This window comes from Rhagoletis zephyria, unplaced genomic scaffold, assembly GCF_001687245.7.
Source record: "Rhagoletis zephyria isolate East Lansing unplaced genomic scaffold, Rhagoletis_zephyria_1.1 Rzeph_scaffold_01064, whole genome shotgun sequence".
Lineage (NCBI taxonomy): Eukaryota > Metazoa > Arthropoda > Insecta > Diptera > Tephritidae > Rhagoletis > Rhagoletis zephyria.
The window spans coordinates 5015-21789 of record NW_016158148.1 but is presented as its reverse complement, the minus strand read 5'-3'; the positions used below and the strand labels follow the sequence as shown (position 1 = coordinate 21789).

Here is a 16775-nt window from a genome sequence, read left to right as displayed (position 1 = left end):
CTAGATTTCAGTTAACTCAATTTTTTATTAGTCAAATAGTCAGATTCGTAATCCCTAGTATGCTTGCTGTTGTAGTCAAGCATGCAATCAGACGACTGTAAATTTATACAACAGGGCTGTTAATAGGTTTTTTATTGGCAAAAGCAATTAAGATTTACATTTTTATTAATAAAATTTCACACTGATTACGATTACCGAATATGGGGAAGTAACTTCAATAAATCGGTATTTATTTATCAATCAAAAATCTGCGTATGTATTACATAACCAAAGGTTTATTCAAAATTACTTCGAGGTTTCCGTCCCTCAGGCGAGTGTGGCCAATACAATGGTTTCTTTAGGAACCAGTACAATGTAGTTGCTTTGAACCTTGTCACTGAAAATTTAAATTGGACAATTAGAGTAAAGTTAAGTAGTGAAAGACACCTATGGATATCTTACCCCTTTCGCCGAACGCTTCTATCCGCCACCAATACATACTACAGCACATTGGGTAGATCATTAAACGTGGCGTTCAAGTCGATCGTTTCAAAAGCGTTGTTAATATTCAGGAGTACAACGAATGTTCGTTCACCAGTTAGGTAACTAAAATACACACACGCATGGATGGGATTATGAAAAATGCCCCCAAATGAGATCCAACAACGCTCCACTCCTCCACTTACCGCTTAATACCTAATATATTTGCATTGATTGCCTTCACTTCAGTCTCTCCATCGCGTAGTGTCTTTTCTACACGCAAATCCTGCAGCCGCTTGTATACATTTAGATGACTATAGGCAATGCCTCGTTCACGTTTCACATTCACTAGTCTATAATCCTCAGCCAGAGGTAACCATGTTGTATTACCTTCGGTAAAGCCGGCTTTGTGTCCGTCATTCCAGTGGAAGGGCGTACGCGGCGGATCACGGCTTAGGCTTTGGTATTCTTCTGGATTCGATTGACAACCCTGTGGATCGACGGTGTCCTCCCAAGAAATCCAAACATCCGTCATACCGATCTCCTCGCCTTGGTAAGTTACGCTTACGCCAGGCAAAGTCTTTAGCAATAAGTTGATCAAGTCAATGCGATCGGCGCCTAAGCGTGTGCCAATGCGACTCTGATCATGATTTCCCAACTAAAGTATGTCCAAAGAGGTGTATGAATTAATTAAAAGTACATGCCGACCAAGAAGTTGGAACGCTCATTTGCACTTACAACCCAATTCGCTACGCGCCCCTCGGGCATGCTGTCCAGCCATTTGTTTATGACTTCCGAGTAGAGGTAGCCATTCGAATCTTGGTCCAAATAGTTGAGTAGTTCGAAATTGAAAGGTATTTGAACGCCATCTGTGGTGGTATTTCCGTAGTATTGCATTTCCACATCAATTGACGAACAAATTTCGGCCATGAGTATGTGTTCATCGCCACCCAACTCCTCATCTAATTCTTTCAAGACCTGACGAAACTCAAAAACTACTTCCAGAGTTTCCGGTTGATCTCTGGTATAGATGTGCTCTAGGTACAGGTAGGATTCGGGGTTATCCACTTCGGGGTTACGTGGCTCATCAGGATAATTGCCATCCGCATCGACAGCTACTTCGTAGATATGTGGCACAGCGTCTATACGGAAGCCGGCAACACCCAAGCGCACCCAATAACGCAGCACATCCTATGCGAGCCATTGGAATTCGTTTAAAGCAAAGACAATTCGTTCTTATGAATTTAGATTTTTTTCAAAACTTCATTAATTCGCGCACTTTCGGATTATTGTAGATGAGATCTGGCTGCTTGGCATGGAACTGATGCAGATAAACTTCTTCACGGTCTTCGTTCCACGTCCACGCTGAACCGCGGAAATTACTTATCCAATTGTTTGGCGGCACTCGTGTGCCATTTTCGGAAATTTTGCCCGGATGCCAAATATAGAAGTCCTTGTATTCCGGATCGCTCTTGACAGACTTGATAAACCATTCGCATTCATCACTGGAGTGGTTCGGTACAAAGTCGAAAATTATTCGCACACCCAATTGATTTGCTTTTGCGAGCAACTCCTGGAAATCTTCCAATGTGCCATATAATTTGTCAATTTCTGTGAAGTTGGACACATCATAGCCGAAGTCCGCCATAGGCGAAGTGAAGATGGGCGACAACCAAGTCGCATCAATGCCGATTTCCTTGAGGTATGGCAGTTGTTGGGTAATGCCTACAGTAGAAATTCGATTTGGCAGCTGCCTTAAGGTGCTTTGCGTGCGTTAACTTACACTTCAAGTCTCCAATGCCATTACCATCGCTGTCCTTGAAAGAGCGTGGGTATATTTGATAGAATGAGGCGGTTTCCCACCAGGCCTGGCCTGTTGCCGCACCTGCAGCCGCGGATAGCAGGGCAAAAAGCGCTAAAACGTTTAGAAAGTTTAACATCGTTTGCTTCGATTGGGCGCAATACTGTGGTGTTATATTTCCACAAATGGCGCTTTTATAGATGAAACGGGTTGGCATTATGTTATCGGCGATCGATAAGGAATCATAAAAAACTAAATATAAGTTACCACGGCACAGTTTATGATGGAGTCGAAAGTTTACGACATTCGCGCGTTCAAACCTTTAGTAAACGCTTCGTGGGTGGCAAATGGTTTTAGGTAAATAAATAATACTCATATTTTCCAGTGGTTTTTCAAGATGTTTTGCAAATTTTGTGAAAACGCAAATGAAGGTATTTGGAAAACAAGCTAATTTAATGTATTTCCCAATTTCAAAACTGTATATGTATGTAGATCAGAAAGAAGCGACGAACTAACTGAGGATTCCATGCCGGTACCGGTAGTTCCCCGTGACGGTAAGACAAACGGTGAATGGTCAGGTGGTTCTGGTCACGGCGATAANTTTCCCAATTTCAAAACTGTATATGTATGTAGATCAGAAAGAAGCGACGAGCTAACTGAGGATTCCATGCCGGTACCGGTAGTTCCCCGTGACGGTAAGACAAACGGTGAATGGTCAGGTGGTTCTGGTCACGGCGATAGTATCTGTTTAGTTTTGTAAAACTAAATATTACTGATTATGCCTAATTTATTTCAACGACGATAATTGCAGCTATGTAAATAATATACTGCGTTACCATGAACGTGCATTAGACGCATAGATATAAATATAACATAAATAATAAGATAAATTCAAACGCACTAAATAGAAACATCCCTCCAGTACTGCTGGAGTCAATCGCTACTTTTGAACCGCTACTGCACCGACTTCTAGGTAAGTAGCTACTCTATTAACCCGTGGTAGTGCAGATGGTAGTGCAGAATCGAACCAGTCGTAAGCAGAATAGCGAAAAACTACGACAGAGGGCGCCCATAAATCACGAAAGTGACTACTTTAGTAACTCCCGGTAGTGCAGAGAGAGCCGATGGTGACTACCGCCTAGGACATTGCCTTGTTAAAGTAATCGATGAAATACACTGCAAGTAGTCGGTCGGTAATTGACGGAGTTTATCACGTAGCTACCGATTCAGCAGTCCTGTAGTCGCTCCCCCGTACTGCAGGGATATACATACATACATAAAAGCGCATACTAATACACATGTGATATGCACATTGTTAATACACCTACTTACGCGTTTATCGATAAAAACAGTAAAACGAAATAAATTATGGACCTTGATCCATTATAATTGTTTTCCTTAGGCACAAGCACTTGACATGTTATGTTGTCCACATAAAATCATAAAATGATCTTCTTATGATGCGCATGTGCAAATAGATCATAACAGACGTATGTGCATCCAAATGAGATAAGAAAACGTTGTAATTACCCTGTGGCGAAAATCTCTAGTTCTGAACTGGGGCGCTTCTAGCACATTTAGAACCACTACTAGTACGCGATAAATCTCTTTTGCATGCAAACAACTGGTGATGTCCTAGGAAGTGTCAATTGCCCCCTATGCATCCATTTTTCAATAGTTCCGAACTAGTCCTAAAATCGGCAGACGAAAAAAAAAGTTTGTATCATGATTTTTCAATCTTTTCGATTCTTCCGTGTGCGATTTTAAATTATTTTCAAAGAAATGTTTTTTTTTCAATTTAAAATTAAATTTGTTGGAATGATTCTAAGAAATGTATGTTTACATAGCTTTGGCTGTAGCTGACTTTGCAGAGGTGCTTGGTGTTATTGGTTAAATTCCAGACGCTCCCAAGATGTGTTAAAATGTTAACACAAGCTTTTGGTTTGTATTACAAAGCAATGAAAAAGCTTCTGCCGAGTGCAGAATGAATGTGAATTTGAACGAAAAAGCCGCTAAACACATATCTATGAAAAGTAAACAAGCCCCCGCTGCAACCCTTTTTCGGTAGTTCCGAACTAGTTCTAAGTTCGACAGATAAAATCTAGTTCGTTCTGCATCCGTTTTTCTATAATTCCGAACCAGTTCTAAATTCGTCACCTAAGATATAGATTTCTAATGAGAAAAGTGAAATAAAACAGTTTCTTTAAGGGTACCACATTTCGCTGATTTTGAACTGGTCCGCGGTTTCCCTGCAGGGTAAAAACATGAATGTGCATCAACGTACTCACACACACACACACACACATAAAGTAAAAGTTGTATTGTTAGACTTAGGAAATTACTTACAAATAAACGCTCCACAGATGATGGAGTCAGTTATACGTAGAACTCTGAAAACAGTATCGGTGACAGCCTTTGCTGGATGCACTTGACCCTGTCGAGAGCTTCTGCTGGAGGCGACTTACGAAGACTGCTTAAGATCTATACATAATTATGATTTAAATCATATCATATATATAAACCTGATGTTTGGTGTCAACGCTCGATGTGTAGTAGTTGTACGGTTGGAGAACGAAAATATTTCGCACGGCGATTGGTTAGTTGTAACTAGTATGTGTTGTTAACTAGCAGTACTGATATTGGCTGGTTGTGTGCTGTTTCCTCATTTAACCTTTAGATTACCCACTTTATCGTCTCGATATACGAGTTTTCGTTTTCTCATCAGCGCATTCATTTCTCGAATCGATAAATTGTTGCTCACCCGATGCAACCTCTAAAAATGTGTACCCAACTTTAAATTTTGGTTCGGGTTTGGTTCATGAGTCAGATATATTAGATATTTCAACCAAGGTTTTGGTTTTTGCTAACAGTTGCTCTTGCTCTATATTTGCTTATGTTGCATTGTCAACCTTTGAAATTATATGACGAATGTAGTGAAGTTTCACTCTCGGAAACGTAGTGAAGTTTCACTCTACGGAATAACAAATTTATTTTTACCGGTACGAAAAGAGAACTAAAACACTTTAAAGTGAGGAACAATTTATCTGCCCTGTTAGTAAAGCCAACTTTACTGCTTACATCAGAAAATGGACCTAAGTCGCTATATGCCCGGTTGTCTGTGTGAATATTTTCTTCTCTATCTATGCGTTGTCGGATTGGTTTCATATACCTCCTTTTTTATAAGTATGGGGTTGAATTCACACATCTCCATACCAAGTTCCACGGTTCCTTTTCCAACAACCACCATTTCCATGAGCTTGAGATTGACTTGATATATATCCATACCAAACTCTATTACTCTACCATGAACACTTCCAGAGATATGCCGTATGAAAAATTCGATTTGTAAATCGAAACTTTTTTAGCTTATAACCATACTTGAAGTCTGCAGTAGGTGTCCGAAATTTCATATGATGTTATGTGATGGCGGTTGGCCAAAGCTTAACTTACCGTAAGCAACTTAACAACCTGTCAAACAGCTGAAATAGAGGCAACTGGCCTAAGCTGACATGTAACATGTGACATGAGTAATCATTGACGATTTTTTGCGGTAAGTTAAGTGAAGTTAAGTCTAGACTAATTGAGCATTTAGTATTTGAACTGCTAAGCACTGATGTGTTGAACTCAATATTGAAATGGTCTTATTATCTTTTAATAATCCTCTTTCTTTCTGTCAATTTCTTAAACTTTTTGCTTATTGAGTGAATTTGAAAATTTGATAACGAAGTATGTACATATATATATATTTATGTATGCTTGAATATGTAGTACAAGCAACAGCGCAAATACAATATTTCGAGATCAACGCAATGCTAAAAGACGAGAGTATGTTGAACCCAGCGCTCGCCGGTAGATTGAATGAGTAACAATCCGTGAAGCCGTAAAAGAATCGAATGTGACATCGTTATCAACAAAATGTTCGCACAACAACAAAGTAAGACATACAAACAAATTGGTTAGCGACGTTTTGCTACATAAGCACCCTGTAAGAAAACCCATTTTTTATCGCAGTGGTGGGTATGCTTATAGTTGAATACGAATTTATCAAAAAGCACCTGCTTAAAATTCGGTGGAGAAAATTTGGGGGTATTCTCCAGGTGCTGCTAAGCTCAAATTAAAGGACGGCGAAGAAATAAAACTTTTTAAATTTATATATGTACCTAACTTTCTTGTATCCGTGGAAATAACATACCTTTTCTTTATTAGAAATTCGGCCAAAACTTGGTGTACATGTTTTTGATCTCAAAAGCTTATGCTTTTCTTCAAACCATTCGAATCGGTAATCTTAGAAATGCACACAGATTCATTACGCGACTGTACAGTTGTCTAGACTTTAACATTGAACAATTGAATCCAACAATTTTATCGAGCTTGATGCCGTTTTTTTGTGAAAAATGGTGTGGAAAAACAATAACAAAAAACAAACAAATAAAAAAATTGAAGTATTGCAAAGTTTGAGTACGGCATGAAAATGGCTCCAATTCTATGAACTCTTACATGTTCTGAACCAGTTTATTACGTCAATATAAGTTTTTCCTGCAGGGTATATTTGTATAAATAGCAAACAAATGTTGTTTTGTTGTTTAATAAGCGAAGTAAACTAAAAATAATGATTGAGCTTAAAATAAAATAAAAAAACAAAGGCGACGCACATAAATATCAACAATAAATATACACAAAATTAGTGCACCATTGGTACTCTCTTAACGCTAATCTCTTACTTCTCATGCTGCTCACTCAAGTGCGCAGCGTAAAACATTTAAAACGGCTGCATTAGTTTGCTTTGTGAAGTCGTTGTGTTAGCACTGAGCGTTCTGCAGGCTATTCAGGTGAGAGCCGATCACGCAAACGTATACGTACGTACATATATATGTATAAGATCAAATCCGTAGGTGGTTTACCATAGAAGCGATATTCAATACTGCAACTAAAGAACAAAAACTTCAAGTGACAAATAGAAGCGATAGTGAGTTAAGCAAATATGACGCTACGGCGCCTATTGCTATTTTTGTTTGTGGTTACTGGCGGTGGCGTCACTGTTGTACATACTGGCGGCTTTCCAAATTACCATGCACACTTTGATTTCATCAGCTGGGACAAACATCGTACGGTCGCACAACTGAATGCAGCGCAAAAGTGGTGGCAATCGGCGGCGTTCTATCAAATCTATCCAAGGTCATTTAAAGATAGCAACGGTGATGGCGTAGGCGATCTGAAGGGTGAGTTTGAGCGATGAAAAAGACTGGATTGTTGTTAAAAACTAGCTTGTTCTCAAACTACACAAATTTCCCTACGCAGGTATAGCTCAACAGCTACCTTACCTGAAGGAGATCGGCATCGCCGCTACATGGATATCGCCTATTTTCACGTCGCCTATGGCAGACTTCGGCTATGATGTCGCTAATTTTACAAATATCGATCCGATATTTGGCACTCTGGACGACTTCGATGCACTGATAGCCAAGTCGCGCGAGGTGGGAGTGAAGATAATCTTGGATTTCGTACCAAATCACTCGAGCGATGAGCATGAATGGTTCAAGAAATCTGCTGCTGGCGATAAGGAGTATAAGGACTTCTATGTTTGGCATCCCGGACGCATTGTGAATGGCACACGCCAACCGCCAACGAATTGGATGAGCGTGTTTCGTGGCTCGGCATGGCAGTGGCATGAGGGTCGAAAGGAATATTATCTGCACCAGTTTCTGAGTAAGCAACCGGACTTGAATTATCGCAATCCGAAAGTGCGTGCAGTGATGAGCGTGAGTATACTAGCAAACTATATGATGTATAGATGTATTTGTAAGGTTTTCCTTTAGGATGTCTTACGATTTTGGCTGGGACGTGGTGTTGCCGGCTTTCGTATAGATGCTGTGCCTTTTGCGTTTGAAATCGCACCTGATGCTAAAGGAAACTGGCCCGATGAGCCCAGAAATGATTGGGTTATCGATCCAGATGACTACAATTATGTTAAACATATCTATACGGTAGACCAGCCGGAGACTTTGGATTTGGTTTACGAATGGAGACGCGTGCTGGATGAGTTTCAGAAGGAGAATGGCGGTGATGAGCGCGTCATGCTAACCGAGGCCTATTCGCCCGTTGAGGTAGTGATGAAGTACTATGGCAACGGCACGGCAGAAGGCGCACAGATACCATTCAATTTTCTTATGATCAATTGGCTCACGAATGATTCGGATGCTTATCATTTTGCGGAAACGGTAAATACTTGGTTGCGGAGCATGCCTGAAGGACGCACGGCAAATTGGGTTGTAAGTTTACAGCTAAAGAAAGAATTACTCAGTTTGTTAAATGAAACTTGCTTACAGATAGGAAATCATGATCAGAATCGCGTCGGCTCACGACTCGGCGCCGATCGTATTGACATGTTGAACATGCTTACAAGCATACTGCCTGGCGTGAGCATCTCGTACTATGCCGAGGAGATCGGCATGACGGATGTTTGGATCTCGTGGAACGATACAGTGGACCCTTCGGCTTGCCACACCAATCCGGATATCTACGAGAAATTCTCACGTGATCCTGAGCGTACGCCCTTCCAGTGGAACGATGCAAAGAATGCTGGCTTTAGCACAGCTGCGAAAACTTGGCTGCCTGTCGCTGACGACTTCAGAACAGTGAATGTCCAAAGGGAGCGCGATCAGCCGCTAAGTCATTTGAGCGTTTATAAGCAGTTGCATTCCCTACGTAATGAATCTACTCTACGTCACGGTAGCGTTGAAGTGAAAGCGATGAACAATAATGTACTGGGAGTGAAGCGGTGAGTGAGGCTGAAGAGAGTGAAATGGTTGTAACGATTTTTAAATTTAAAATTTGGTACCACAGAATCTTGCTCAACGATTACACTTACGTGTTGTTGATGAATCTGTACGACTCAACGGAGCAGGTGGATTTGAAGAGCGCTTTCGATAATATACCTGATGACTTTGAATACGCTATTGTGACTAGCAAAAGCTCGGCGAAACGGGGGTAAATAATATTGCATTAGTTCTCGTTTGAGTTTTTAATTTTATTAAATATTTTACCTTCCATTTCAGGGATATTGTTGAATCCTCTGTCGTAAAACTGTTACCTAAAGAAGCCGTTGTGTTGCGTTCCTCTACAAAACTGACCACAACAGTGGGTTACTTCGCTTATTATACGCCGAAGAATGAAAACCATTAGTGATTAGTTATGTAGAAGCTAAAAATTGTTTAACTATTTGTTTTGAACTGATAAATGTTAAGAACTGAAAACTCAATGGTTTACGTATCGCAGAATAAGTTCTCTAAATGTTATCTCTATATTAAACTTGTCAATATTTTGCTTATATTACTACGTATGTATGTATACCAGGGAAATAAATGTAGCAATCTAGCTGAATATATATAAACCCCCTTTGATTTTTTTATCGCTATGGTATCGAGTGTTTTGCTAAGTTGACAATAATCACTTGAAACCATACAAAAAAAAAAAATGTAGCCAAATGTGGTAAATACCCGTAACAAACTCACACAAGTGGGAATGCACTCAAATTAAAAACCATTGTTTTCTAACAACTTCATAAAAAATTCCAACAGTGCACCACACGAATAATACGCGCATGAGATAATAATAAGAGCGCACTTCAGCAGAAAATTAGACGTTTGATAAAATCAATAAAAACTGCCAACTTACCGATGTTTCAGTAGCTAGCCAAAATCTTTAAATAAGCGACAAACATTCACTTTTCAAACAGTCTCCGTTAGCTCATTTTCAGTGTCGCTTCGCGATCACCGTTTGTTCGAAAATGCGCAAAATATTTACTTTGCTTTTACTGCTGGCTCTTTCGCGCCAGCCAACTTTAGCTTGCAACGGTGTGATCGGTCAGACCGCCACGCCCACACGTGATTGGTGGCAAACGGCACAATTCTATCAGATCTATCCGCGCTCGTTCAAGGACTCCGATGGTGATGGTATTGGTGACTTGGCGGGAATCGCATCGCAGTTGGACTATTTGAAGGATTTGGGCGTCACAGCGGTTTGGCTGTCGCCTATCTACACCTCACCCATGGCAGACTTCGGCTATGATATTGCGGACTTCTTTGATATACAACCCGAGTATGGCACGCTAAATGACTTTGACAATCTTATACAGGAGGCTAATAAACGTGGACTGAAGGTGATATTGGATTTTGTGCCAAATCATTCGAGTGACGAGAGTGAATGGTTCAAGAAGTCGGTTAGACGTGAGCGAGGCTACGAGGACTACTATGTATGGCACGATGGTTATTTGGATGAGGAGGGAAACCGAGTGCCACCAAACAATTGGGTGAGTTGAGACAGAGGACTACTTATGGTAAAGCATTGCCGGCTATCGGGCTTAATTTTTCTTCTAATTTTCAGCTACATTAAATTTTAATGCAATTTCTCAATTTGCAGCTCCAACAATTCCGTGGCCCTGCCTGGGAATGGAACGAAGAACGTCAGCAGTACTACCTACATCAATTCGCAGTCAAACAACCCGATTTGAACTACCGCAATCCTGCCGTGGTTGCCCAAATGAAGCGCGTTTTGACCTATTGGCTGGACCGTGGCGTGGCCGGCTTCCGTGTTGATGCCGTACCTTGGTGCTTTGAGGTGTTACCCGACGAAAATGGCCGCTATCCTGATGAACCGCAGAGCGGCTACACTGACGATCCTGATGATCCTGGCTACTTGCTGCACATCTACACACAGGACCAGCCTGAAACATTGGACATGGTGTACCAATGGCGTAAATTGCTGGACGACTACAAGCGCATACATGGTGGCGACACGCGTGTGTTGCTCACTGAGGCTTGGTCTCCGCTGGAGTATGTAATGAAATTCTACGGCAATCGAACAGTGGAAGGCGCACAAATGCCATTTAATTTCCAGTTCATCGTCGGTGGCAACGGTGATAAGAATAACACACAACTACCGGCATCAGGCTTTGTGAAGATCATCAGCAGCTGGTTGGACAATATGCCCGCCGGCGGCACAGCCAATTGGGTGGTGAGTAATCGGGAAGGAAAATTTCGCGTTTATTATTTCAATTTAGCTATCAATTTAAATCGCTCTTCATGCAGATGGGTAATCACGATCAGCGACGTGTGGGTAGTCGTTATGGAGAGCACCGCATCGATACAATGAATATGCTGCAGATGTTTCTGCCGGGCGTTAGTATTACGTATATGGTGAGTACAGAGTTAATTTATATTTGATAGTATGAAGAGCGCTAACTAAGAGAAAATAGTATCTAAGAGAGCGCCTTTGATGATATTACTATCTAATTTTTTGTTGCTCGCTCTTAGGGTGAAGAGATTGGCATGACTGATTTGGATATCTCTTGGGAAGATAGCCGCGATCCAGCTGCTTGTAACTCCAATCCTAACATCTATGAGCAATTCACCCGCGATCCTGCGCGTACACCCTTCCAATGGAGCAACACCGCCAACGCTGGCTTCTCAACCAACAGCACCACATGGCTGCCGATCAATCCAAATTATGTAACAGTAAATGTGGATACCGAGAAGGCGGCTACGAAGAGTCACTTGACGATTTACAAGCAGTTGGTAGCGCTGCGAAAGCAGAAAACGTTGCAGCTAGGTGACGTGCGCTACAGCGCTTTTGGAGATAATATCTTAGCCATTGAGCGGTAAGAAAGTGCGGGAGGAAGGTGGAGCGTTCTGGGTTATGTTTTTAAATTATTTGGTTACAGTTCGTTGAAGAATGAGAAGACGTACCTTCTGTTGGCCAATGTGCTGGACAGCGATGCAACGGCGAATGTGTCTGACGCATTGCGTGTAAGCGGAAATTTCAAGACTATCATTTCCAATTTGATTTCAACGAGAAGTGAGGGGTAAGTGAATGCATAATATTTATAAAGACCGTGGATTGTTGCCTATAAAAATTATATTTGGTTTCTTTGTTTTGCAGTGATATCGTTAGCGCGGATAATATTTCATTGAAGGCATACGAAACGATTATTGTGGAGTCAGTGTGAAGCTAAAGTTGAATAGAAAAAAATGTTTAGTATATTTTGGAATTTTACTTCTTAGCTACAGAAGATTTTGTGATATGAGTAGCTTTTTCATTTGCATGCCAACCTTTGACTGCGATTCCTCTTCACACCACTCAAATTGCTAGAGCTGTACATAGTTAATACCAGTATTTTGTTACTGCATTAGTAAATTAAAGTTAGAAATTAGCTACTGCTAGAAATTTTCAATATTTATGTAGTTACAATAAATGGCTGTTAAGAAACAAATTATGGTCAACAGAAACTTAATTAAAAGTTTATATTTATGGGTTAAGCGTTGTTAAAATTTAAAATAGCATGATCTAAAATCATCAAAATCGCAGTTTTTTTTTAGTTATTATAAGTGTTGATGTGTGTGCTTATAGGCGGCATACACGGTGCGTCTGAGTCGCAAGTCATTTGTGTACGTGTTAGCCTTCGACTACACACAGTTAAATCATTCAGAGTCATGCCAGGAGTCATGTCGATGTAACTAACACATATTTATTTTCACAAACACATCCAAACCGACTCACAAGTCAGACACACCGTGTACCTATGTCGCCGATTAAAAGTTCACAAAAACAAAAGCAAACTTTTTGCCACTGCATATTTAAATGAATTCCAAAGTTGGAAATATACGTATGTTGTCGTAATTACGAGGGGTGTTCTAAGAATAAAACAACGGGCAAATAGTATTAACAGTGCTGCACATTTCTTCTTCTGATATTTTTTTACACTATGACAATGCCGTGTGTTCGCAGCCTTAAGCTTAAACAGACGGCAGCGTTGATTCAGATTAACTCGGACTTGATCCGGATCAACTGCAGTTGATTCCCGAGTTGATCCGGATCAACGCTGCCGTCTGTTTATGCTTTTAGTGGTATGGCGTGTAATCCAGTTAAGCAGAGGCCCGTAAGGGTTCTTATAAGGAAGATTTCTCTGTTTATAGTCGACAGCATCGGTTTTTATTTCCTGATTTGAGAAAGGCGTGGCATTCTCTAGTTTTTACAGCACGAAAGTGTGTTCCAGATTTCATTGAACTAGTCTGTTTTTTCTCTCGAAAAATTGCCCTCAAAACCCCAATGTCCAGGCACAGATATGAATTGGATTATATAATGCAGCTCGTTCAAAAAATGTACGGTTTTGAGCAATAGACTCTCTGTTTCTGTTTAAGGTAAGAGCCATCTTGTGAGGTCTGCTATATCGATGCCGTCGGGTTTGTATACCGTCTATTTAGTAACCTTAGTCTTAGCTGAATTTATTTCTAAGCCGCTGCATTTGGAAATGTGTGATCAAAAGCTCTGCTCTGTTGAGGAATGCTAATAGAGCGTATTCGTTAATTTCAAATGATCTCTCAATTATTGAGACCAAATGACTTAAGTGCATCAGAAAAAAAGGCCTCAGAGAAAACTCAAGGACCATAATTTTTAGGAGATACACTCATTTGAAAATGATTAATCAGAGAAAGAACTCGAAAGCCATAACTTTTAAATGCTCTTCATTGTCCATTGTCATGGATGCTACCGACTTCCGGTTTCGAACGAAAGTGGGAAAAACTGGACCTGAAGTTCATTTTGTAGAAATTAGAGATACTACTGTTTTTACTACTGATTTGGATTCTGATGAAGTGGCTTTTTCAACCACTAAATGACCTTCAAACTTCCACTCGTCCTGGACTTTTGAAATAAGTGAAAATATTTTCATTGGAAACGAAATGGTAGGTCGAGGATGCCCTATCTGTTGGTCGTGTTACTGACTTCCGCTTTCGACCGGAAGTGGGTTAAACTGACTGCAGTCATATTTTTGCGTTTTTCAATAAAAAAAAACATTACCCTCTATTTTAGAGAGGGTGGACTAGCACATCCTGTATATATATTCGTAAGTATTCATAGTATGTGCTAGTTTGCTATTTATTAAGGACTATCCTTGTTGCTGCGTGCTACTAAATATTCATTTTGAAACACATAAACAACTTTGTGGTCTTTTGATAAATTTCCACACAGCATAGCAGTATAGCAGCAGCAAAGTAAAAAGTTCGAAAACGACATATATATACATTTTTACAATACATAGATCTGCATAAGTTTCATGCCTACGAGCATTTGCAGTTTGTAAACGTGTACGTTTACGAGCGCTAACTTTTGAAGATATTATAAAGTATGATTGATAACTCAAAACACAAATCACGCATTCGCGACGTAAAAAAAAAAAATCATTATGCTAAATTTTACCATCACGACCAAATTTGTGTAAACACATGTACTACGCAAACGCATACAGACACCAACATAAATCTATAGACTTACGCTTTCAAATAACCTGTAAATCAACAAAACATTAATGGAACACGCTTCGTCATCCGCTGGGTACATAGGATTTTTGTGGTATCACAAATATGTACATATACATACATATGTATGAATTTACTAAAAGTTTGGGCCAAAACAATTTAAAATGTCCTACTCAGTGTTGGCAGTTTAGCCTTTTTGAGGCTAGCACTAGCTTTTCTCTTTGTCGTTTAGCTTCGAAATTTAGGATTTAGATTCGTGGCTTTTTTCTAGCCTTTTATTATTTTCAAACTAGCATTTTTTTAGGGGAAAATCCTCAACAATATTTGTAGTATCACTAAATTATTGTTCCGGTTAGTTTTACTTGACGAAATTTTACGTGAATATCACCGGGCGGCATCGCTCCGTCCGACGAAATTTACTCAGCGAACCTGTTCTGTTTATACTTTAACAGTATTTTCAGGGGCTCTCAAGTGTTCGTATAAAACCAGGAAATGCATGTTGTCTCAGAACTCTGCACCACACGGAAATGACGTCAATCACTACATCCTGAAGGAGAAAGGTAGTTAGTAGTCCTGAAGGAGAAAGCTGTTATGCCGTAGACATTCGGGGGTCCTTTTTTTGTTCGTAGGAGAGGGAAATGCTTCCCACCGAAACGTGTTGGGCTACCCACTAGAACCCAAACTCCCACCGCCCGCGCAAGAATCCCGCATTTGGTACGGCAATTCTGCATGTCTTCAGATGGAGGAGCGCGCTGCTAGAGTCTCGGGGCTGCTCTGTTGTAGGGGCGTTTCATTCGGGTGTCCTCAGTAGACATCCGTCCTCTCGTTTGCAGCGGAGTACGAATTTCACGTATCTCGCAACTGCTTCCCACTTGTCTGCACTGGAGATCATTACCCCAATTATGTTGTTCGGAGTTATGTCTCCGTATCTTTCTTCCAACATTCTGCGCGAAATCAAGAAGTGTTCGCAGGTGAAGAATGTATGGTACACGTTATCTTCGACGTTTCCACAGTAGTGACAGAACGGTGAGTCCACCCTTCCCACTCTATGAAGATATTCTCAGAAGTAACCATGACCGGTGAGGAATGGCGTCAGGTAGAAATCGACTTCCTCATGCGGTCTGTTCAACCAAGTTTGAAGGTCCGCTATCAGGGTGTGCGTCCATCGACCTTTTGTGCTCGCGTTCCAGTTTTGTTGCCACTGCTGGATGAGTTGCTCGCGGCAGCTGCTCGATCTATCTCGGCATTGAGATTGTAAATCTCTTTTCGCTCCTAGCAAGTAGCCCAATTGGCATGACGCCAGAGAAAACTATAACCGCGTCCGCGGACACTGTACGGTATGCAGAAGCAATGCGCAGTGCCCCTCTGCGCTGGACCGAAGACATTTGAATCCGGTATTTTTTCACTTTCAATGCGTCGGCCCATATTTCTGCCCGTACAGGAGCACCGACTGTTCATATGTACATACATACATATATAACATGTTTATGAACACAAATATACATACATAAATGGCCCTCGGCAAACAACGGCACAACTCAAAACTGTCTAATCTGTGGCTATTCCTTATTAAATATTCATAATGCAGTCATATTTAGCAATGATTAGAAATATGTGCCACTTTTCAGTAGTTAACTTTTTTTAAGTTTTGACTTGTGTCGTTATTGCAAAGAACCATCGATATGTAGTTATGTACATGCATTGTATATAAATATGTATTAACATAATTTTATATGCACTTAAATATATGTACTATGTTAGCCTTCTTCAATTTTCACCAAACATACTGTGCGAAAGCCTTTTTCTGTGCCCATGCGTCGCTGTATTGGCAAACTTCGCTGACGGCGCATCGGTCATATAACTTTTTACATATGTACATATTTAATATGCTTGCACTTCATCACAAATAATGAGTTATATTTATCAAAATTGCAACTTAAATACACTATAAACACTTAACAAAACACATTTTGTACTTAAAAAATATAGAAAAAGGTTTTTTCTTAAAAGCGTTCGTCCCTCGGCAGGCAATGGCAAACCTCCGAGTGTATTTCTGCCATGAAAAACAGCTTCTCATAAAAATACAATCGCTCGGAGTCGGCGTAAAACTGTAGGTCCCTCCGCTTTGTGTGACAACATCAAGGCGCACGCCACAAATCGGAGGAGAAGCTCGGCCAAACACTAACATATGTGTAAGCGCCAAT

General features: G+C 40.5%; 3 protein-coding genes across 5 annotated transcripts; 2 read left to right on the top strand and 1 right to left on the bottom strand.

Annotated features, from left to right (window-relative positions):
• Positions 1-11: 11 nt before the first annotated feature.
• LOC108362662 (maltase A3-like) lies at positions 12-2835 on the bottom strand. Its single transcript, XM_017615741.1, has 6 exons — positions 2243-2835; positions 1721-2184; positions 1198-1650; positions 666-1117; positions 442-585; positions 12-376 (listed from the first exon to the last, which is right to left on the bottom strand). Exons 1-5 carry the CDS (start codon positions 2475-2477, stop codon positions 480-482), a joined length of 1710 nt encoding a protein of 569 aa, XP_017471230.1. The 5' UTR covers positions 2478-2835; the 3' UTR covers positions 12-376; positions 442-479.
• Positions 2836-6992: 4157 nt separating this feature from the next.
• LOC108362659 (maltase A3-like) lies at positions 6993-9644 on the top strand. Of its 3 annotated transcripts, none has more exons than XM_017615736.1 (7): positions 6993-7089; positions 7153-7479; positions 7559-8019; positions 8077-8529; positions 8587-9038; positions 9104-9247; positions 9316-9644. In XM_017615736.1, the coding sequence occupies exons 2-7, from the start codon at positions 7242-7244 to the stop codon at positions 9440-9442; spliced, it is 1875 nt and encodes a 624-aa protein (XP_017471225.1). In that variant the 5' UTR covers positions 6993-7089; positions 7153-7241; the 3' UTR covers positions 9443-9644. The 3 variants fall into 3 exon arrangements, with proteins under 3 accessions (XP_017471225.1, XP_017471224.1, XP_017471226.1); XM_017615737.1 differs by having other exon boundaries at positions 7061-7089; positions 7140-7479; XM_017615735.1 differs by having other exon boundaries at positions 7022-7479.
• A 91-nt stretch (positions 9645-9735) lies between these two features.
• On the top strand, positions 9736-12874 carry Mal-A6 (Maltase A6). Its single transcript, XM_017615738.1, has 6 exons — positions 9736-10568; positions 10679-11272; positions 11347-11454; positions 11572-11915; positions 11979-12119; positions 12197-12874. Exons 1-6 carry the CDS (start codon positions 10047-10049, stop codon positions 12261-12263), a joined length of 1776 nt encoding a protein of 591 aa, XP_017471227.1. The 5' UTR covers positions 9736-10046; the 3' UTR covers positions 12264-12874.
• The last annotated feature ends 3901 nt before the right edge of the window (positions 12875-16775 follow it).

Bases quoted from the DNA above. Each gene is read 5' to 3' on its own strand.
- LOC108362662 (XM_017615741.1), bottom strand. From the start codon at position 2,477: ATGCCAACCCGTTTCATCTATAAAAGCGCCATTTGTGGAAATATAACA. The intron at 1,651-1,720 runs TTTTGAAAAAAA...TGGCTCGCATAG, and splicing joins AAGTGCGCGAATTAATGAAG to GATGTGCTGCGTTATTGGGT. The intron at 1,118-1,197 runs GTAAGTGCAAAT...GACATACTTTAG, and splicing joins GGCGCGTAGCGAATTGGGTT to TTGGGAAATCATGATCAGAG.
- LOC108362659 (XM_017615736.1), top strand. From the start codon at position 7,242: ATGACGCTACGGCGCCTATTGCTATTTTTGTTTGTGGTTACTGGCGGT. The intron at 9,039-9,103 runs GTGAGTGAGGCT...TTGGTACCACAG, and splicing joins AATGTACTGGGAGTGAAGCG to AATCTTGCTCAACGATTACA. The intron at 9,248-9,315 runs GTAAATAATATT...CTTCCATTTCAG, and splicing joins AAAAGCTCGGCGAAACGGGG to GGATATTGTTGAATCCTCTG.
- Mal-A6 (XM_017615738.1), top strand. From the start codon at position 10,047: ATGCGCAAAATATTTACTTTGCTTTTACTGCTGGCTCTTTCGCGCCAG. The intron at 11,273-11,346 runs GTGAGTAATCGG...CTCTTCATGCAG, and splicing joins GCGGCACAGCCAATTGGGTG to ATGGGTAATCACGATCAGCG. The intron at 11,916-11,978 runs GTAAGAAAGTGC...ATTTGGTTACAG, and splicing joins AATATCTTAGCCATTGAGCG to TTCGTTGAAGAATGAGAAGA.